This window comes from Rhinatrema bivittatum, chromosome 2 (genome assembly GCF_901001135.1).
Source record: "Rhinatrema bivittatum chromosome 2, aRhiBiv1.1, whole genome shotgun sequence".
NCBI classification, from domain to species: domain Eukaryota; kingdom Metazoa; phylum Chordata; class Amphibia; order Gymnophiona; family Rhinatrematidae; genus Rhinatrema; species Rhinatrema bivittatum.
Window position 1 is genome coordinate 789320508 of NC_042616.1, and position 23279 is coordinate 789343786.

The 23279-nt window shown below is 42.3% G+C and overlaps 1 protein-coding gene across 1 annotated transcript in view; it reads right to left on the reverse strand.

Moving 5' to 3' along the window:
* Window positions 1-1969: 1969 nt before the first annotated feature.
* COL22A1 (collagen type XXII alpha 1 chain) overlaps window positions 1970-23279 on the reverse strand; it is a 791008-nt gene continuing 769698 nt past the window's right edge. The window contains exons 61-64 of the mRNA XM_029592071.1: window positions 20785-20851; window positions 12366-12548; window positions 6564-6641; window positions 1970-5034 (exon numbers count right to left, since the gene is read on the reverse strand). Of these exons, the coding sequence (XP_029447931.1) occupies window positions 4847-5034; window positions 6564-6641; window positions 12366-12548; window positions 20785-20851 (516 nt within the window). The 3' untranslated portion in view covers window positions 1970-4846. The remainder of the gene's footprint in view (window positions 5035-6563; window positions 6642-12365; window positions 12549-20784; window positions 20852-23279) is intronic.

The window sequence follows — 23279 nt, forward strand, 5'->3', positions numbered from 1 at the left end:
ATGACGTTTGCTGTTTTGTGGTGTGGACAAACATCAGCTGAGGGCCAAACCTTTGGAGACCACCTTAATAAGGCAATTACAAAAGGGAGAAAGTATAGGATGAAGGTCCAAAATCAACTATGTATTAAGATTTGTTATGGGTTTCTGGGTTTATCTGCATAAAAATGTGTCTTTAATATTGGTCCCTCCCGCCACCAGTGTGGGTAACAGTTTACTCACTGTTTACAGTTCGCATAAGTTTACTCATGTAAACAAAAGGTTAGAGAAGCAAATCATGGCATTAACCTGGTCGACTCACATTTTCATAGGCAAGCTTCGTGGTCCTGTAAGCTCCCTGCAGTTCCATTATTGTCACTCATTTATTTTTTCATCACATATACACAGTATATTCTAAAAACATCTACGTATATGTGCGTACACATAAACTGTGCATATATAGAGATATCTATAGTTGTTTTTAGAATACTGTGTTATATATCTACCACTCTTGATTTCCTTTGTTATGCCGTAGAATTGGTTGCCTTTATTTTTTTCTCTCCTGAGGATATGATAAACACATTCATGTACTGACAGGCTTCAGCAAAGTAAAAGTATGACATACTTCCCAATATAAGGGGTCAACGTTGTATGGCTGACCCATCTGGGAGATGCCCTCACTTACAGCAGCGTAGATTGGGTGGGCCAAACGATCCTTCTCTGCTGACATCTACTACGCTACCATGGCCCATCTTTAAAGCAGAGATTTATGAGCCAGGGGAAATCAGAAATCTTAATCCTTACTTGCACTGATTCTCTCTGTGACCTTCGATAAATAGCTTTATCATTTGGTTTCTCTTTACCCAGATGTAATTAAGAATGTTGCTCATTCTCCAACTTCTTGATTGTGAGCTGTCACACTTACTGCACATGAATCCCAAAACAACTGCAAAGTCTCTCACTCAGAGTAGCTACTGTATATGAACGCATCTGAAGCGCTGCAGTATTGAAGCTATTTGTATTCCTAATAAGATTTAATTATGTATAACAGTATTGCACAATAATTATGTACTAAATTTCAATATTAGCCTATTATAAAATAAATATCAGCAACCATATACTGCTGTAAACTATCTAAAATCTAGTGAGTTGCTGGACTCAAGGCAGCATGGATTCACCAAGGGAAAGTCCTGTCAGACAAATCTGATGGACTTTTCTTGATTGGGTGATTAGAGAATTGGAGCACTCAATGTGATTTACTTGGATTTCAGCAAAGCTTTTGACAAGGTTCCACATAGGAGGCTTGTGAATAAAATGAGAAACCTGGGAGTGGGCGCCAAAGTAGTGAGATGGATTGCAAACTGGTTGACTGACAGGAGACAGGGAGCCCGTATCTTACAAAAGATAGAGATACGATGGAGGCGGTCCAGAAAAGGGTGACCAAAATGGTGGGGGATCTGTATTGGAAGACTTATGAGGAGCGGCTGAAGGATCTAAATATGTATCCCTTGGAAGAGAGGTAGTGCAGGGAGATATGATACAGACCTTCAGATACCTGAATGGTTTTAATGAAGCATGAAGTTTGAACCTTTTCCATTGGAAAGGAAACAGAAGAACTAGGGGTCATGAAATGAAACTCCAGGGGGTGGAAGAATCAGAACCAAGCTTAGGAAATGTTTCTTCATGGATAGGGTGTTGGATGTTTGGAATGCCCTTCTAGAGGATGTAGTGAGGATGAAAATAGTAAATGAATTAAAAAGGGCATGGCATAAACCTTGTGGATCCCTGAAGGCTTGTGGATTGCAATGAAGAAAAAGGTACATTGGGGTAACCTGCACAGAGCAGCAGTTACTACCACCACAAATAGAAGGCATGGGGGATTACCATCCTTAACCAATTAACTTTGATGCTTTTGACACAACTACAACATCACTCTCTGTTTTGATTGGGGGGGGGGGGGGGGGGGGGGGGGTTATTGGATTCTGACAAAAGCCAATGCTGGGCCCTGACTTTTATGGTTTGGGGTACTGATACGCAGACATTAGGGAAAAAGCACAGGACTGCCTCTACAGCCAAGTCCAAAAAGCAAAAACATTCAAGCAGAAGGGTCTGTCTTATCAAGAAGGCAGCTCACTACGTAAAAATGCTGCTAACAGAAATTTGTTATGGGTTGGACAGTTACTTGGTGGTATTGATTGTAAATATTATTACCTTTAACCTAAGGTAAGGAGGTAACCTGCACGGAGTGGCAGTTACTACCCTTAACAGACACATGGGGATAGCCTGCACAAAGCGGCAGTTTCCAGCAGAAGAAGCTTACTGGGCAGACTGGATGGCCATTTGGTCCTTTTCTGCCATCATTATGTTACTATGTCATGAGAAGGTGAATATTAATGGTCAATAAATGTAAACATTTGGTAATCTCTCCCACTTCAAAATATTAGTATTATACCATCACATTTACCCTGACATTTTAGAGCCTGTCCAACTTACATTTTGAAATCAGTCAATCTTGGAGCATACTAGTATCAAGTGAATTGTAAGCGGGAAAAAAACTAAACATATTCAGGTACAAATATATTTAAGAGTAAGTGTTTTCTTGACTACATTTCACAAGACAAATTTTCACTTGCTGAATATACCCACACACACACACACATATTCAAGAGATGGTGAATGCCAAACACCTGGAACAGCTGAAGGTCAAAAAGGCAGAAGACAAAAGACAACTCTGAAAGAGTGGTGGTCTGCCTGCATCAATGTCCCATGAACGTTTTCTACCAAGGCGTGATCCATCTCAGACTTCTGTAATATTTGTGAAGGCGTGCGTGCCATGCAGGTATATGCTGGTTTTACAATGGTATGAAAGGGTTGTATCCATGGATAATAAAAGGCTTCAGGTAGGCTTCAGTGGCTGGATCTGTTTAAGTGAATGGTGAAGGCTTGTTCGTCAAAAGCTGTTTAACTGGGATTTATTCTTTTTTTTTTTAACTGATGTTGAATGCAGTGCCGGCATGCGAATTAGGCATAGGAAATATGCAGCAAGAGAGTTGTTCAGTTACTGGCATGAAGCTAGCGTCAGAAAGTGAAGTCATCCATGGTCGCGTGACGCCATGTTCATTTCTGTCAAGCCAAACACCAAGGTCCATGCACAGAGATGTCACTGCTGCCATTTACTGTTGACTAGGCCTGCCTCATTTACTACTCAACATTTTTTTAAGCAAAGCTTTACATACCATGATTTTATGGTATGGTATAAAAAAACCCAAAACTTTGGAAATTATGTTTTCACTCTGAGAATGCCCAGGTTAGTGTGCTCCTTTCTAAATGTTATCAAGAACTGTTTATAAGATTATGGGGTCCCGCTTCAAACTATTTACACATGTTGATCTGGAGTGATTCCAGTTTATCTCTACAATACTGTGCCTGTTAATAAAGAACAATTCTGCTCATCTTCAGGTGAAAACTATGGGGAGAGACATGTTATAGACCAGTAAAGCAATAAGCTTGTACTCTTTCTGGTTGTCCGGCATTTAGCGCTCATATTTCCTACTGGTCCAATAAAATCAGGAGCTAATTTTAAGCTTCTTATAGTACAAGACTTTGTGACAGGGTGCTGCAACATAACATGTTTTAATGGAAGCAGAAGCAATTATTTAATGGAAGACGATTTCTGATGATCAAGATACTAGGATTTGTTCAGGAAATTGCCGTTGCAGTTTGTCCCCTACTGGTAGTGGCTACCAGTACCTAACCTGGATTATTTAGCACCAAAAGCATTCTGCTAATTAGAAAGCATTCCTCCCGCCTTATTTTTCTGAGTAGACATGCAGTTGGGCTGTTTCACTGCATGCAATGGGAGAGGGCAAGGGGAAAATCAGTTTCTGCTAGTTTAAAAATATCAAATGGAAGTTTATAAAGAAAGCAGTGAATGTGAAAGCTGTAGATATTTCATAATACAATGGCACTTGTGTGCCTTCCCTGAAATGCCTCCAGTTATAAGATTCTTTCCTCATTCAAATTTAGATGGACAAAATTGGACATTTTTCTTCCTTTATATTATGGCTTTTTCACTCCAAATTTATACCATAATAACTTAGGAAAGCACTCTTCAATAAGCCTGGTCATAATACTCTGAATTGGACTTCCAGGGAGAAAAGTTCCTTTGCAATAAGGCCGGTATGAGGCTGTTCTGTAATTTACAGGTCAGGTAGGCACATTTTACTGTTTGTTTTATTTTTTGCATGTCCAGTTATCACACAGTAAAAATTGCACAAGGGCTTGGGACGCTCATTTCATGAGCTGCGGACAGTACTCATGATGGACGAGCTGAGACCATGGACAGTACCTGGATAATGTCAGCACCCGAAAGACTCATCAAGTCCTGATTTCAGTCGCCATCACAGTCTCTTTTTCACTGGAAGGCACTTTAAATGGTCTGCTGGGGCAGTGCCGAGGGAGGGTGGGGTTTAACCCCCCAGGCCTGTAAGCCACAGTTGACTGGATGCAAGGTATCATTCAAATTATTAATCTTGGGACTAGATGTCTGGGAAAAGATTGCACCGCTGGTTGCCTGCGGCAGTGGCATGGGCCTCCTAGAACGAAAGGTAATTTATACAGTCATCAATTTTTATTTTTTTTTAGCATTTCTTAATATTCCCTGCTCTTAGAGAAAAATAAATCGCAAATCACACCACAAAAGAAAAAAAATCAAATTTGACCGACCGGCAGCAATTGATGATTTCAACCATCTAAGGGAAGAGACCTCCCAAAAACTATACAAAAGTACAGCAAAGAGTTCCTTTTGTTTCCTTGTCAGAGATGGGTTTCAAGTTTCAGAAAACGGTCCACAGTGGCCTGGAGTCCGGCACTAGCGCCCTTTCACGTTGCCAGGCCTTGAAGCTAGACTTGCATAGTAAGCACACTGGGAAGGATCGCACTGTCCATTGGGTCCTGGGGGGCCTGGAGTGCCAGGCAGACCAGCTAACCCTGGTTCACCTTGTGGGCCTGGTGTCCCTGGAATTCCATCTTTAGCATAGCCGGGCTCGCCTGCAACACCTAGAGACGGCAGAGAAATGGTGGTGAGCTTCACTTTTAACTGAGAAAATCAGCATTCATTCTTCAGAGCTTGGATTTTGACATTTGTTAAATGTGTTGCATTAACTTAACACTCTAACTTTTCAGGTTTACTGGTGCAAGTTTAGGGTGACTGATCAAAAGAGGTGTGCCCTGATTTGCGTACATCTGTAGTGACAGGTGTCACTCTAACCTCCATGATCCTGACAATGTCAGCCAACAAAATAGAAAGGAACTGATGCCATGCAGATAGAATTCTTATTCGTGAACCTAGTAATTGAATCCGATTTAATTAAACGATGAGTCCAATCTAATCAGGCCATGACAAAAAAAAAATGGAATTCATGCTTTGGCTTTGAGTTTTAATTTGGTTTAATTAGATGTCTCAGCCTTCCTTGTCATCTAGTTTCTTCAGAGATAGACACAGACATAGTCCACTACCTGCCACTCCAGACAATAACAGCTGGAAAGTTTTTTGCATCAGAGATTCCTAATTTGTTTGATATACTGTGAAAGAGATACTGGAATCAATATGTAAACGGAGCTTAAAAATCACAAGCCACTTTGTAGCATCTTTGGACATCAAGCATACTATCCAAGCATTTATAATAAATTAGCATGTCTATACAAGACTTGTAATGGCTCGGTACAGCTTGTTTCTCAGTGCTTCTAGTTATTGCATGCACCATGGAGTCTTTTTAGGTCATGATACCCTTTAGATTGCAGAACCAACAAAAAAAGATTTGTTACATGCGCTTTGAAGACCCAGAGATCCCTCCTTTCAGATGTGACTGGAATGTTGAAAGGAGCAAGCATTTCCAGCACCACATCGGACGAAGGGGTTTTGTACTCTTGAAGGAGTCTGCACTGCTTGCCTGTTGTGTTAAATCGATGTCAGCAAGGCAGTTGACTCCTGATGTTATATGACAGCTATCTTATTATTTAAGTATTGATTTGCAAACACATCTGGCCAGCTAACTAAAGATGAATCCTGCTAGATCGGTTGGGTTGAAACATTTTCCCGCCCAAAAGCTGCTTATTATAGTTGCCTAGTTTCACTAGATGGCCACATTTTATCTGGTCAAATTGTGAGTGTTCCTGGGGCAGTGCTCTTGGCGGGGTATCAAATTAGCGGCCACATTTCAGTAGATATCTGAATGAGTAGGGCTATTTAGCTAAAATTATTTCAGAACATTTTCTGCCACAACTTAGTTGGCTAAGTTGTAGTTGAGAATTTTTCTAAACTTGACTGGCTATAATGTAGCCAGGTAAGTTGCCGCCTTGTGAAAACCGACCCCCTAGTAACCCAAAAAGAGGAAGGAAACTGGGCAATAGGAGCAGTGTAGCGGAAGGTGTGTTCATTAATTTCAAACATTTCTACATAGCATTGCAATAACAATTAAAAATACATAACGAGCATATAACATTTTTTTCTCACCGGTGACCAAATCAATTTAAAAACGCTATTTTCATTTTGAGGGCAGAAACGTCTACAGCCACAGAGGACGTACCTGGAGTGCCTGGAGGTCCCGTTTCTCCTCTCTGGCCTATGCCGGGTTCTCCTCTCTCCCCCTTTATACCCCTTTCACCTGCAGGGAAAGGAAAAGGACTCTTATCAGAACGACAGAGTAATCGCCCCTCTGCGAGGCAGATGTAGCACACATTTGCACCAGCGTAAAACATGTCCATGAAGAGAGCAATCTTTTCATTGCTTAAACTGGACCAAGCCTTCTAATGGAGCAGACATTTGACACGTCTCAGCCTTTGAATTCTGTAAAAAACAAACCAAAGAAATCCCCCAAAGCTATTTCCTGTAATCCAAATGCCTTTGGAAGAGCTGCTGAAATTCAGCAGAGAACTTAGAGCACAGGATAGCAGTTTTTATCTGTTATTTCAATATAGCAAGACAGAACCATCTACTCAACTGGTGATGTGAAATGATTGTTCTCAGATGCCGTAACGTGCCAAAGAGGCAAAAGTAATTAGTGTCCAATGTAATGACATCATTATAGTAATATTACAATTCCTAGGTCTCCTGTCTTTTCTTTAGGTAAGACTGGATGTCACTGGCTAATATTTACAGTTATCAGTGCATGTTCTATCAGCAGAACACCATTATTACAAGGGTATAATGTCTCTTACATGGCAGCAGAATTGTGTGTGCCACCTTGGACACATGTGCCAAGGATTCAGCAGCAATGAGCAAAGTATTAGCACTGAAGGGCTTTGATGATTCATGAAGAGCAACATTGGTTGGTATTTTTTTCAATAATGATCTGCTTTCATTCATTTGTGTGAACTGTACTCTGCGGACCATTATAAACAGCTCCCCTCCCCCTCGTACCCTTCCCCTTCCAAAAATTGAAGGAGACTCCTACAAGGAGAATAAAATAAAAATTAAACATTGAAGACAATTGCCTTATAAAATAAAAGTCAACCAGACCCTGATGATCATGAACAATGGTAAAAACAGGTTCTGAAAAAGAGTACTAGCATCGGCGACAACCATTTGCAACACTGGTGACAGTCAGCTGACTAAAAATAAACAAAGTGAGAAAGCTTGTTAGTAAAAAAAAGAAAAAAATAATGAAAAGTAACAAATGCCTTCACTACCTCTCTCTACACTCTCCTCGTGAGCTCCGCTCAGGAGGCAAATCAATCCTAACTATGCCCTTCTCCTGTCCCAACTCTGTGCTTCCCACCTGGCTGCACCATGTGCTTGGAATATTCTTCCTGAGCTGGTGCATTATGATCCCTCTATTGCTGCATACAAATCCAGACTAAAACCTTTAAATCCCAACCCCACATTATAAGGCTTACAGCCTTATTGATTTTAATCATTTTCTTACTACATGAAATTCCCAGTCTCTCTTTTGCCCTGTATGTTTGTCTTGATTAGATTGTAAGCTCTGCTGAGCAGAGAACGTCTCTCACATGTTTATGTCCATTGAATAGTGCTTTAGAAGTGATAATCAGCAGTAGTAGTTTATTTGTAGTAAATGTCCCCTTCAGCCACCACAGATGAGCAGCATTTCTCTGTGGTTTACAGGCAATGAAGCACAGGCAGTGAAGTATTAAACAATTCACCCAGACATGATCCTTCTTTAGTTCACATGGCAGCCTTTCAGTTTGTTGAGATTTTCTACCAAATAAGCTGATCGTATTAAGGAACTTGCAAAGGTAGTGAATACCCAGAATTGCCAACGAGCAGAGGCAGAAGTAACTGAAATCGTGAGACATGGTTCAGACAGATACAGAAAGTAGTGGTAGGGGCAGGTGAGAGCAGGAGGTAAAAGAGAAGGAGGCAGAAGCAGCCAAAACAAAACGGAGGCAAAGCTTTTATACATTCCCCGATATAAAGCCAGGGGAAGGGAAACATTTTGCAGCATGGCTGCAGGCTCATTCGGCCACACTTCTCAGCTAAGAACTCCACCACTTTCCCTGGGAGGCTCTTCCACACATCCACCACCCTCTCTGGGAAATATTTCTTTACAGAGAGTGTGCTGGTTACGTGGGACAGCCTCCCAGTGAAAGTGACACAAACAGTATCTGAATTCAAGAAAGCATGGGATAAATACAGGGGATCTCTAAGGAAGTGATGAGAATTATAATGTTAAATTGATTGGACGATTGGACAGACTGGATGGGCCATTCGGTCTTTTTCTGCCATCATGTTTCTATGTTTATGTTTCTAAGTGAATGAGTGATATCCTGGCCAATAGCTGCAGGAAATTCCTAACACAGTGGATGAAGGTAAGGGTGATGGAAGAATAATGGTGACCTCTACAACCTGGTGGTCATAACAACATAAAGGCCGATGCAATATAGTGCACTCAGGCTATTGAACCAAGTAAGACTATTGGATGCCTGTTTTTGGCGTGCTAAAATGTTCCCCAATACAATATGGGGATTAGTGTGTCCAAAATGCACGGGCCAATAGAGCACATAGCTAATAGCGCTCATCACATGCAAATTTCATGTAGAAGAATTAGTTATTACCCTGCGATGCCAAAAATTGCCGTGAGACCAAGGCACCCATTTTGACATGGCAAATTTACCAACTGCCCAGGAGCTAGCATTAAAGCATGCTGCCCTCACGTGCTCACCGAAACCCCCCCCCCCCCCCCCCCCCCCAAATATCCTGCTTTCTGTGATCTCCTCATAGGGAGAACCACAGAAAGCAGAATCACCAAGGTCTGCCCTGACTGGCCAAGCGGTCTGGGTCGTATCCTGGTGTCCTGTATCTGAAATGGTGCATCTAAGGTCCTTGTGGTAAAACAGTCCTTGCCAGACTCCAAATCCCCCCACCCCCCTCCTGGCCAGGAACCTGTCAGCAGTAAGTGAAGGAGTGAAAAAATTAAGTGTCGGCCACTTAATATTAATTTATTCACTCCTTCATTTACTGCCGATTGGTCCATTCACTATCACATGTCATTGAAAGGACCAATCCAGTTTCAGAAGGCTGTCCTGAAAGGGGATTGGTCCCCAGACCATAAAAGTCAGGGTCCTTGTTTGCTGTCTGACGGCAGATAAAAACCAAAACTGTCCATCTAGTCTACCCAGCATGATTTTTTTTGGTTTTTTTTGGGGGTAGTAGTAGCAACTGCTGCTCTGTTCAGGCTACCCCAAGGTGTAATAGAAAAGTAATCCCATTTCTTCATTTCCCTTCTCTAGCCATGCAGGGAGCCTCTGTGTTTGTCCCACACCCTTTTGAATTTCGTTCTGGTCTTCACCACCTCTTCCGGGAGGGCATTCCATGCATCTACCGCCCTTTCTGTGAAGAAATATTTCCTGATATTGGTCCTTAGAGTTTCATATCTCGACCCAGGTTTGACAGCTTCCTTTGTGGTAGTACATTACAGACATGAAAGCAGTGAAGCAGCAGTTAAACACTTTTTGACATGTCACACATGAAGTCGTTATTTTTGTTCTCAGTTTTTTTATTTTTGATCATAATCAGTTTTGTAAGTACTAACAACATTATAATCTTGCACTTATTTTCCTATATGTTAGATAAAAGATGCTGAACCACAATGTTATAGAACATTTTTTAACAGATGCGAGGCCAGTTGACATTCCATCTAATTGCAAGCCATACATAACCTAATCTACATATGAGATGAGAATAATTAGCATGAAAGCCATTCAGATCATTTCTTTATAATAGGAAACCAATCACAGAAAGTTTAGCAAGTATGTTATCTAGATGAGGGGTGGATGAAACAAGTGTAGAAATCCTTTAGTCTTGCTATCGGTAAAATCACTTGAGAGAGTGTTATATTTGTGCTTTGCTGCCTCTATCTCCAAGGTATATTGTTTTGTAGGATTTTAATAAAAGAAGTTTGTTTTCCCTATAACGGTTGGCTTTAAGCATCTATTTTCACAGAACCGCAACACCTTTCCATCGGAAACGATTTGATTTTTGTGCATCATTAATTCCTTTCAGGTATTTGAAACTCGGAATCATATCTCCCCTGTCTCTTCTCTCTTCCAGGATATACATATTTAGGTCCTTCAGTCTCATCTCATACTGCTTGCCATACAGCTCCACATCATTTTGTTCACTTTTCTCTGGACCGCTTCCATTCTGTCCTTATCTTTTTTTTTTGCAATACAGTTTCCAGAACCGAACACAGTACTCCAGGTGAGGCCTCACCAAGGACCTGTACAGGCTCATTCTCACTTCCTTGTTCCTGCTGGCTATGCCTCTCTCTATGAAGTGCAACATCCCTCTGGCATTGCTTCGTCATCTTCAGGTCATCAGACACCATCACCCCAAGGTCTCTCTCCTAGTTTGTGCTCATCATCCTTTGGATTGCCATACCCCAAATGTATGACTCTAATCCCAACTAGTGCAGAGTCATGCACCTGTATGGCTTATAGCTGGGAGATATCTTTAGAGACAGAGTGCAAGATCTTACTTTAAGTGCCAGACTCAGGAGAGCTCTGTTCTGGTTATGAGGGCTTCTATTACTACTACCGTACTACTATTTGTCATTTCTTAAGCACTACTAGACATATACAGCACTGTGCAGTAGCACACAAGAGACATTTCCTGCTTCATGGCAAACATACATGACAAACAAGAGTCTATGGGAAGTGTATTTATTGTAGAGATGTACTCAGGATTTAAAAGTAGGCAAGATTTTAGACTGGATTTGAATACGGTCCGAGAAGGAACATGATGCACAAACTCATAATGTTTATTGCAGGTATAATGGTGCAGCAAGGCTGAAAGCAGTGACAGGAGCTAGCAGTGGTGGAGAGGGACTTGCTCCGTGACCCGAGCTCACAAGGAAGGTTGTAGAGAGAGATAAGGGAAGATAGGTAATGAGGAGCTACAGAGTGGATGCACCAAATTGGCTTCTCACCAATAAAGAGAATCTGGTTAACTTAACCAGATAAGTAGCGGTATTTGCTCTTATCCAGTTATGTTAATCGGATAAATTAGACCAGCCGTATAACTGGGCTAAGTAGCGATTTGTGCGCAGATATTCAACGGCATTGCCGTGCCACTGAATATCCCTTGTAATTTAGCCGGATATGGCTATATATATCAGGCCCAATATGTCTAGCCCTACAAACAGTACGGAACCACCACGCAAACATTTTGCAGAGTATTATAGTCTGTTTGTTTATATTTAGCTTGCAATGTTAGGAATAAATCTAAAGTTACAATACAAGTGGACTAAGATCTATAGATCTTTGTTTACAGGAAGATAGAAAATGTAAAAAGGTTATGTGATAACAACACCATGGCAAATAAATAACTGAAGCAGCCTAGTGATGCCTCTAAAGAGCTGTTAGTCCATCTTATGCACTAGCAAGTTTTTACCTCTTAGCTGCTCCAAGACACTATGAGGTCAATATTCAGAGAGCACGTGGGTAAGTTATCCAGATAAAGTTACCCAGATAATTTTACTCAGATATTCAGCAGAATGCAGCTGGTTATGGATTCCACTGGATATATCCAAATAAAGTACAAGTGATCCGGTTAAAGTTGTCTGGATATCTTTAGGACCGCTCGCTGGTATGACTAGACTTATCAGGATAACTTCCCTGGATAATGCTGTACACCTCAGCATTATCAGGGTAAGACAACCTGGCCCTGGGATGTTCCTGGAAGGTCTCTAATTTATCTGGGTAAGTTTTATCCATGTAAATAGTTACCGAGATAATTCAGCAGCTGTCAGCATGGTGGGAAATTCAAATCCTGTAGTTTATCCAGTTAAGACCAGAATTTAGCTGGTCAAACCTTCCAAGTATGGATCTCGCCATATATACAGCAGGGTCACAGCTGACAAGTCACTTACCTTTAGGACCTATTGGACCTGCTGGTCCTTCAGATCCAGCCTGCCCAGGCCTGCCAGGCTCTCCAGGAACACCTGGCCTTCCTACAGGCCCATCTTTACCAGAAGGACCAGGGGATCCAGGCCTACCCTGGGCTGCCTTGATATGTGCTGGTTGCATCTGAGCTGTGAGGTAGGCAAGTTTTGCTATGAAGAGAAAGACACACAAAATTATCAGAAAGATAGCCGTGTTAGTCTGGTGTAGCAAAAATGACCGGAGTCGGGTGGCACCTTATAGACTAACCGATTTATTGAAGAATGAGCTTTCCAGGACTCCTGTCATTTCTGACACACAAAATTAGTGAGCAAAAATGATAATATCCTGAGAAGCAGAGAGGAAGAACTTCAGAAACCTCTGGTAGAACACTATCATACCAAGGTCACAGCTTTCTGGCGGGGAAAAAGAATGTGCACATATATCTTTCCTAAGAATTGTTCAGTTATCCTATAGCGGTTCTATGAAATAAGCAACACATCTTTATGCCAATGTCATGTCAGCATTTTCTCTTGGAACTTTTAAGTATAGCACTGAATAGCAAAGCATCTAGGAAAACACAGGAATGGTATTTTTCAGGTTATCTGTTGCCAAGAGCTAAATGGCTCATTAGTAAATCAAAGGATACTTCCTGCTATAAGTACTGGAGATTTTTGACAAGCTGTCATTTTTTTTTTTTTTAAATCTCCACAACTATAAGTATAATATCACAACAACTTCAAAGACTCCTATAGGAAAATTGTTTCTTACCTGCTAATTTTCGTTCCTGAATACCACAGATCAGTCCAGATGAATGGATTTTGCCTCCCAACCAACAGATGGAGACAGAGAAGAAAAGCTTTACTGACACTGCTACTTAACCTAGTGTGCCACCTGTGGTCCCTCAGTATGACCTGTACCCAAGCCAAGATGAGATTAGCTGTAAATACTAACTTCAACCGCTCTCTTAAACCGAGCAGGGGGAAGGTGGAGCCCTTTGAACTGGAGCTCTTCCGACAAGCATGGGTGATAGAACTTTCCAACCAGCAACCAACTCTGTACTATATACACACTGAAAGTGAGGGTGGGCTTTCCAGAATGGGCAGGGCTCTGGACCGATCTGGATAGTCCTGGAACAAAAATTTTCCTTTCCTGTTCATATCCCAGATCAGTCCAGATGCATGAGATGAGCCCACGCTCCCCTAAATTGGGCAGGAATGCCACAATCTCGCTCGCAGTATACTCTCATCAAAACCGGTGGATTCCGATGCCTGGACCTCTAGCTGATACTGTCTGGTGAAAGTGTGTAGTGAAGCCTAAATAGTTCCTTGACAGATCTCCTGTGGGGAAAATAGCTGATACTCGGCCCATGTACCCTAGCAGCATGGGCCTGCAGTCTCTCAGGAACTGGTGGACTCCTGCAAATATATGCCGATCCAATTGCCTCTTTCAGCCACTGTGCAATAGTAGCCTTGGAAGACTCACTCACTTTCTTTACTCCATTCCATAGAATGACCAGGTCAGACATCTGAACACTGTTGGTAACCTGGAGATACCTCAACAATTCCCTCGCATGTGGCAGCGTTTAATCCAAATTTGAAATAGCAGGAAGCTCCACTATCTGACTGTGGTGAAAGACTGAGACTACCTTTGGCAGAAAGGAAGGCACTATGTGCAATGACACGCCCGCCTCCAAAATCTGAAGAAAAGGGTCCCTACACAATAAGGCCTGAAGCTCTAAAAACCTTCTGGATGAACAAATAACTGCCAAAAAGACTACTGTCAAGGTAAGATATTTTAGAGATGCCCTCTTCAACAATTCAAACGGAGCTCCACAGAGAACCTATAGCACCAGGTTAAGGTTCCACAAAGGACACACTTTTCTCCCTGGGGGATGCAAATGCTTCACCCCACCAAGAAAAACAAACCATGTCCGGATAAGAAGCCAGGGATACCCCCCTGCATTTACTACGAAAACAGCCAAGGTCGCCACCTGCACTCAAAGGGAATTAAAAGCCAGCTCCTTCACCACACCTCTTTGCAAAAAATGCCAAAATATGTGAAACTGAAGTGTGAGTAGGCTTAACGCTCTCCCTCATTCTACCTTAGGAGCCAGGTTCAAGTATCTAACCCAGTCATCCTTAAGGCAGAATGTCGCAAGGAATTCTGGGAGAAGGGAGGTTCCTTCCACCATACCATAAGAACCAGGCCTAGAGAGCTAGAGGAGGCCTCACGAGAGCTGGTAGGTCCTCACAGGAAATCCGCATGATGTTTGTCTACCTAATATGTGTGCCTGATGCAAGGTGAGCTATTACTTTGATAAAGGACCTCAGCAATGGATCTCAAAGATAGGGGGCTTGGCCTCTGTACCTGGGTTCCAGACGCCAATCTCATCCACGTGTTTTAACCATGGACAGAAAGGACACTTGGCAAGGGACTGTCGATATGGCTGAAGCCAACCTATAGATGTTAGCCTAGTGACCCAGCCAACGCTGAAGAACGAAGTAAGCATACTTTAAAGATAATGTTTTGAAGCAGCGATGACCCGCAAACAGAAAGAAAAAGGGGAATCCAGAGAGAAGGGAATAGCCCAGAAATGGGGCTTTGCAGACCCTCTTTTTTTTTTTACATTTTCTGCGGAGGAATATGAAGAAGACCGCTGTCCATATAGGCAGCTGGAAACCGAAGAGTCTTTAAATGAACCTGATAGGCCAGAAACTCAATCTGTCCTATGGGAGTGTGCAGTATGTAAAACAGAATGCCATGCAAAGGAAGAATGTCCTTGGCTTGATGATCTGGTGTGAGAACATAAGTTAGCAGAGCAAGACGAGAAGCAGCAAAGAACAGGGATGAAGCCCCAAAATGATAATGACAAGTGGGACAACAATTGGGATCAGAAGCTGTCAAAACTCCCAAACTGCAATTTTGTGGATTTCCCGCATGCACGACTTAAGGACTTTATAATCCAGGTAGAAATGAATTGGAGCAGATATCGCCTTGGCTAGGCCCTGGAGCCCATCTAGAATAGGATCAACTTCCTCATGCTCTGACTGCTTCCAGACCTCACTCAACACCTAGGGAATCAGTGGGGACATTACTTTCTCCCAGAAAGCCAAACCAGTCCTACAGAGGCAGCTGCGAGACATCTCCCTCACTCCCCGAGCCACTGAATCCTCTAACTGATCCGTGGTCCTGCTAATATAGCTGGCGGAATGCAGGGATCCTTTGGCCCCTCCCCCCAGGGGAAATCCTGTTTGCCTTACTCAGATGCAGAAGGCTGTTAGAGTAAGGGAGACCAAGTAGGCCGTGTGCCTTATAAGCAACATTTGCCAAAAAATGCCTCCCTGAATCCAAGAGTCCCCCCCCAACTGTCTCCAAATCCTTTGGGGCACTATTGAGGATCTCCATGAAAGGGAATAATGGTGGTGGAAATAAAAACCCCTTCCCCATCCTTTCCTGTACCACGGGAGAAGGCTCTAGAATGGCCGCCATTCCGCAGGCACAACCGTCTTAGCAGAGGCTGCTGAATAGGTGGATTTCTTGCCCAGATCCACTATCCCGGTCAACCTCTTGCTGCTTTCCTCTTGATACACGCAACTTTTACACAGTCCTGTGCATTTAAATGCACCCTTTTGGTCCGAACAAGCTCGGCAGTGTTTCCTAAGCTCAGCAGTTGCTGACATTTATTTCTTTAAAAATGTTTGTATACCATTTTTACAATTGGGAAATTAATCAAAACGTTTAACACAGTAAAACATACATAATCTATAATCTAAAAATTAAAAAACAAAAATAACATTATAAAACATACTTCAAAAACATAAAATTGCAAAAAATACAATAAATACAAACATAGTGCCTTCTAAAATGTAATATGAGAAGAGAATGAGTGAGGAAAGATGAATGAAAAATTAATCAGAGGTGAAAATGAGGAAAAGCCTGATTTATGGTTGAGTGATAGGGAACTAAATGCTTTCTGAAACAGATAGGTTTTTAACGATTTCTTAAATTGTTGAGTTGAAGGTAAGAGGCATAAAGAATCTGGCAGAGTTCCACAAGATGGGCTCAGCTACCGAAAAAGCACTTTTGCGAGTTATTTTTAATCTAGCAAATTTGACTGAGGGTACGTCTAGAAAGTTTTTTGATAACGATCTTAATTGTCTAGAAGATTTATATATACGAAGAGTGGAGCAGAGCCATGTGGAAGAGGCATTGTAAATAAGTGTATGCATGATTGTCAATATTTTGTAATATACTCTGTATTTAACAGGGAGCCAGTGCAGAGAGAATAAAATTGGGGTAATATGATTTCTGCGAGAAGTGCCGGAAAGAATCCAGGCAGCAGCATTTTGTATTAATTGTAAAGGATATAATACGGAATCAGATATGAACTTAAGATAGATACACTACTCAGTCTTAGAGAGATTCACCCCCATGGAGGTAAATGCTGGCCCAGGCCTGTGTACCCAAAGTGAATGCGCCCCAGTCTATGCATCCAAGTCAAACGTGCTACCTAGCCTCAGAGGGATATCCTCTCCCCTCCCCATGAACATAAGTGCTGACCCCGGCCTGTATGTCCATGGTACCTGGGCTGAATGGGATTCTCTTGAACTTGTTTGCAGCATCAAGAACTGGACCCTGGCCTTCTCAGCAGCCAATGCCTCAAGTTTTAAAATTCTCCCCGCATCCCTAACACGTTGTTCTCCTCCTCAGCACCTTTTTTTTTTTTTTTTTAAAACAAGAAGAAATAAAGTAGGAATACTTCCCTGATCTGTCATTGGCTGTTGGAAGGGGAGATTGAGTGCAATCTCTGTGGGGAAAACGAGGGAACCAGACCATTGGATTTCAGACTCCTCACTGTCTATGGGCTGAGACAAAGATAGGATCACCAACCCCTCTGCCCACTGTGCTCTCCCAGGGGATTATCCTCCAATGTACCTAACATTCCCGGAAGTAAATGTCTCCTTTAATTTTTTGTTCTTTTCTTTTTAAATCTCCAAACTGCAAGTTTTGCACCTCCTACCATCTGCTAGAGACAGAGAAATACTGAGGGGACTGCAGGTGGCACATTAGGTTAAATAGCAATGTCAGTAAAGTTTTTCTTTTCTGTCTCCATCTGCTGGTTGGGAGGCAAAACCCATGAGTCTGGACTGATCTGGGGGTATGAACAGGAACTTGCTATTACACTGAATCAGGTAAGAATCGGTGACTAAAAGTCATGTAGCTGGTACATACTTCTCATCTTTCTTTCAGAGATTAGTGGCGAAACTGTCCTCTTCTGATATTGAGAAATGTATACTGTCATTTCATAAAAATAAAACTCTGAATGGCATTTCTGTGATTTTCCCGACAGTGATGAGAGAATATCCACAGTGAGCCACACAATTAAAGTAGCCCATACTACCAAGTACCATGGTTTAAAAAGAAAAAAAGAAAGAAAGAAATGTATTATAAGAAAGCTAATATCATGCTGGGATTACATGCAAAATGTGAAGTAATTCTTCCAATCTACTCAACATTTGAAGGCCCTGTGTTGGGAGCAAATTATAGAGAAACTGAAGATGATCCAGAAGAACAACAAAAATTAAAAGCCTTGATAATATGACCTCCAAAGACAAGGAATAGACAGGAATAGAGAAGACTATAGCATAAGAACATAAGAAATTGCAATGCTGGGTCAGACCAAGGGTCCATCAAGCCCAGCAACCTGTTTTCAACAGAGGCTTAGTGGTAGTCTTCGAGTACAGCAAACAGTTGTTCTCCTTTGTTGAGGACAGGACAGAAAATAATGGGGTTCATTTGCAGCAGAAGAGATTTAGGTTAGTTCTTCAGAAGACCTTTCTAACTGATACAGTTGGTCAATTGCTGGAACAAGTTTCCTACCAAGGTGAATCTCCATCATTGGGAATTTTTAGGAACAAGTTAGGCATACATTTGTCTGGGAAGATTATACTGTAAGTTCAGTGGACCCTATCTGGAAGGATGGAGATGGATCAGATGGCTTCCTGAAGCCTCTTCCAGCCCTGTATTTTCTATCATTCTACAAAGTGCATTTCACAGTGCTACATTCAATTCCCATATAAACTCATAAAACAATGGACAGCACAAAACCATAAACAAATGAAATAATAATTAAGGGAAAGGTAGGAAGCTTTTCAAGAAAAATACATTTGCTCATGTTGAGGAAAGAAGGAAGATAGCAGCTATGACTATATCACTCTCTGCTGGTCAACCATCAGTGCCAGGAGTGTGCCTCAGAAGAGGCAGTTCCAGCCCTTAGACCAGAGAAGATTCCCTGGGGTTAACACACTTTCCATCTGAGAGGAGGGTTTTGAAGATGTGGAGAAGCAGGAGAAGAGTCTGCAGTTTTCATTGAAAGTCTTGCATGGCAGATGTAAGGAAACAAGGACCATTTCACCTTAAAATAATCTTTGGTGGAATGGAAGGTTACAAATCAGAAGCAATAAGTAATTAGAAGAAGGATGTGTGTGTTGATTTGGGATGGTATTTTGCAGAGGTTTTGTTGCCAGACAACAGAATGGCCATATGGGGCATCTAATGGGCATCTAATGTATTTCTAGTAATTCATTTAGTTTGCATATGGCAACAATGGACAAATAAACTGGGCAGATAAGCAAGTCACAGATAAACTCCACCCTACAACATATATTAAAATAAGAGGTGGGTATGTCAGACAATCCAGAAATCTGATAGGCTAACTGCTCCTTTGTACTTTATATTACTAGGGAAGTCTGGGTACCAAGCAGGGATGAGCAGCCCCAAAATATTCAGTTTGGTTTCTTTTTTCATTTCATTTTTGGTTAAGATTTAGTTTGTTTACTTTTTTTTTTGTTTAGTTCATTTGCCAGACCAAAAAATAAATTAAACAACACTCACCCCCAAAAATAAACAAACAGGAAAAACACCTGCAAAAAACGAGCTTCTTCCGGGACCAGGCCTCAGCATTGAGGCCCAATCTGAGGCCTCGGCCCAGTGCTGGGGCCCAGCCCAAGGGCTGGTCCTGTTGTCAAGGCCAAGCCCTGGCACTGGTCCTAGACCTAAGGAGATGGGAGGAGGCCTTGGGCAGGTCCTAGTGCTGGGCATAGGCCTCAGCAATGGGACCAGGCCTCGTGCTGGGTTCTGCCCCATGCTTAGGCTCAGGTGATGGCAGCAGGCCTTGGGCTGGGCTCCAGTGCCAGGCCTAGGCCTCAGTGATAGCGCTTTGGGCTGGCCTCTGATGCTGGGTCTATTTATTTATTTATTTAGCATTTTTTTTTATATACCGAGGTATAGCAGAGTTGCCTTTACTCCGGTTTACATTTATAACCACCTGTTACATTAAAAATTAAAAATGTAATTTTAACAATAAACTGAGAACTGGCATATAATGTAGTATAAACAAAACAAGACATACAAAAGGATAGGTACATTGAAATATCTGAGTTCAAATCATAAAAAGGAGACATCTGTAGCTTGAAAGCAGGAGAGATTGTCATAGGGGGGAGATTGAATGTTAGAAGGCTATGGGACTATATTTTAAGATCACTGTGCGTGCTGTCATTAATAGTTTGGCTGAGTAGCCAGGCTTTTAGGTCTTTTTTTAAAAGATTTTACGTTTTCTTGAACGGTTAGGTAATGAGGTAACGAATTCCATAACTTTGGGCCAATGATGGAGATGGCTCTGTTTCTGGTGGAAGACAGTTTGGCATGTGGAAGTGAGGGAATCACTAGTTGAAGTTTACTAGTTGTTCTTGTTGGGCGTAGAGAACAATGGATATGTGTGATGTCATCAAGGGCAGTGTAGTCTGCTTTATAAATTGCTTTGTGAAGTATTGAGAGAACTTTGAATTGGGAGCCACTGTAATTGGTTGAGAACAGGTGTAATGTGTTCAGATTTTCTTTTACCCGTCTAGTCCTAGGCCTGGGCCTGGCCCTCAGTGATGGGCTCAGAATGAGGCCTGATCTCACTCAAGGCTTTTTTAATGCACTAATATGAAAATAACCCAAATTTTCAGAACAAACCAAAATGTTTGTTGCATTTTATGTGTTTGTTTTTAATCAATGCACACCCTTAGTGCCAAAATCTTACCCCGCTATGCTTGTATTTGTCCTATACATATCTCCCTTAATTTATGCTTAACTGGATCCAGCACTCAGTACTGTGTAGAACTGTAGTGGCAACTGACAGACACATCTTCACAGTTTTGGCTAGCTTGATGACTGAGTTTCAAAATCCATTAAGATAATTCTCTAGGTTATTTTGATCTTAAACCAATGAGGTGGAAGTGGTGGGATGAAAAGTTGGGGGAATTTCCTCCCCACTGCTCAGGCCTTATCACTATGAAAAAGGTATTTTCAGCTCCTTGATTCTTTAATAATGTTTCTCAGAGCAAAATGTGTACCACGTACCATCAAGCTGCTTTGCCACTTCTTCCTGGATGAGCCTTCGAAGAGTTTCCAAGGATGGAGGGTCTCCCTAGAGAGGGAAAAAATGACAGAATTACACACACAAACATGGTAAAATAAGGTATGTATTTATTTATTTATTTAGATTTATATTCCGCTTTTCGCACTTTTTTCAGTGCTTCTAAGTGGATTACATTCAGGTACTGTAGGTATTTCCCTATCCGCAGAGGGCTTACAATCTGCTTACCTGTAACACGTATTCTCCGAGGATAGCAGGATGTTAGTCCTCATACAAGGGTGAAGTCATCAGATGGAGCTCCAACACGGAAAACTTATGTCAAAGTTTCTAGAACTTTGACTTGCCACACAGGGTATGCAAGCATGCTCTATACCACATGTTCTTGCAGGGTCCCTCTTCAGTCTTATAATGGAATTAGATATAAATAAAAAAAAAGGAGAATCCCAACTCCCCGGGGTGGTGGGTGGGTTTCGTGAGGACTAACATCATGGTGTCCTCAGAGAACAACTGTTATAGGTAAACAACTCTGCTTTCTCAGAGGTCAAGCAGGATGGTAATCCTCACACATGGGTGAATCCCTAGTTACAGGCTGCTCCCCAACATAAAAAGAGACCAACAGACACCTAAACCAGATGCCAACAGGCACAACAATGATGGCGCTGTTGGTAACAGAGGGGGAGTCAGCCTGAATTTAAACAAGGGCCTTAGGCGGGAGAGAATTGGGTTCTACACCGCAAACAGGTTCTAAAGGACAGACTGGCCAAATCTACTGTCGCTTTGGCCATCCCTATCCAAGCAATAGTAAGATGTGAATGTGTGGTAAGAACTCCACATCACAGCCTTGCAGATCTCCTTCATGGGAACTGATTGCAAGTGGGACACTGATGCTGCCATGGCTCGGATAGAATGAGCCTTGACATGGCCCCCAAGATGTAGTCCACTCTGGGCATAACAGAAGGAGATGCAATCTGCTAGCCAATTCGATAGTGTCTGTTTGGCATCGGCAATGCCCAATGTATTCCTATCAAAAGACATAAAAAGCTGGGTGGACTATCTATGGGCTTCTGTCCGCTCCAGATAGACGGCTAAGGCTTGCTTGCAGTCCAAACTGTGCAGTGTTCATTTGCCTTGGTGCGAATGGGGCCTGGGAAAGAAAGTTGGCAGGACAATAGACTGGTTAAGATGGAAGTCCATCACCACCTTAAGCATGCACCATGCGCAAGACCACCCTGTCATGATAAAATTTAGTATAAGGTGGATAGGTCACTAAGATCTGGAGCTCGCTGACCTTGCACACTGAAGTGACTGCCACTAAAAATATGATCTTCCAGGTCATGTACTTCAGGTCACAGGTGCACAGCGGCTCAAAAGGAGCTATTATCAGCTGAGCTAGTTCCCAAGACACAGCGGGAGGCCTTAGGGGAGACTTCAACTGAAGCAGGCCCCCACATAAAAAACGTACAACCATAGGCTGTACAGAGAAGTTAATGTTAATTTACCCTTGTTCGATGTGAACCGATATGATATGACAGGCGTCATGAATGTTGGTATAGAAAAGAATTAATACATAAATTAATCTACACCATGGTGGTATGTGTCAATTGCACTCAGGTGAACTCTAACGGAGTTGGTTTTTAAGCCAGCCTTTGATAGGTATAGAAGGTAATCAAGCAGTTTTTGTGTAGGGCAGAATGGATCTAGGGCCTTAGAAACATAGAAACATAGAAATGACGGCAGAAGAAGACCAAACGGCCCATCCAGTCTGCCCAGCAAGCTTCACATTTTCTCATACTTATCTGTTTCTCTTAGCTCTTTGGTTCTATTTCACCCTAGTGACTCTAACACCCAGAAAACCTCCTCAGCTTCAGTCCGTAGGACTTTCTCATGGAAGGCTTTCTAGAAGCCACCAAGGATCCAAGACACATCCTCTGAGAGATTGAGTGGCTGCAGAATTAACCTCTCAACATCCAGACTGTGAGTGACAAGGCCTGGAGGTTAGGATACCGCAACCTCCCTCGATCCTGTGTGATGAGATATGGGGAAGTCCCCGGACTGATCAGTTTCCGGATAGACAACTCCCAAAGGAGTGGAAACCAGACCTGTCTCGGCCAATGAGGGGGTATGAGAATCATGGTCCCTCTGTCCTCGCGAAGCTTCAAGAGATTCTTCGCCAGCAAGGGAATCGAAGGATACATGTACAGAAGACCCTTGCCACAATGACAGGCAATGGCATCTGAGGCTGGTTTTCTGTCTGTCCTGTACAGGGAGCAGAACCATTTACCTTCCTGTTCCAGGGGAACATGAAGAGATAGACATCTGGGCTCCCCCAGAGGAGGAAGATTCGATTCGCTACTTCCTGGTCCAGGGACCATTCATGGGGTGTGAAGGCACGACTCATAACTGCCAGATACATTGCCCTGAGTACCATCCCGTGGGACAGGGTCCGTGACCAAATGTGGACCTCTTCCTGACACTGGAG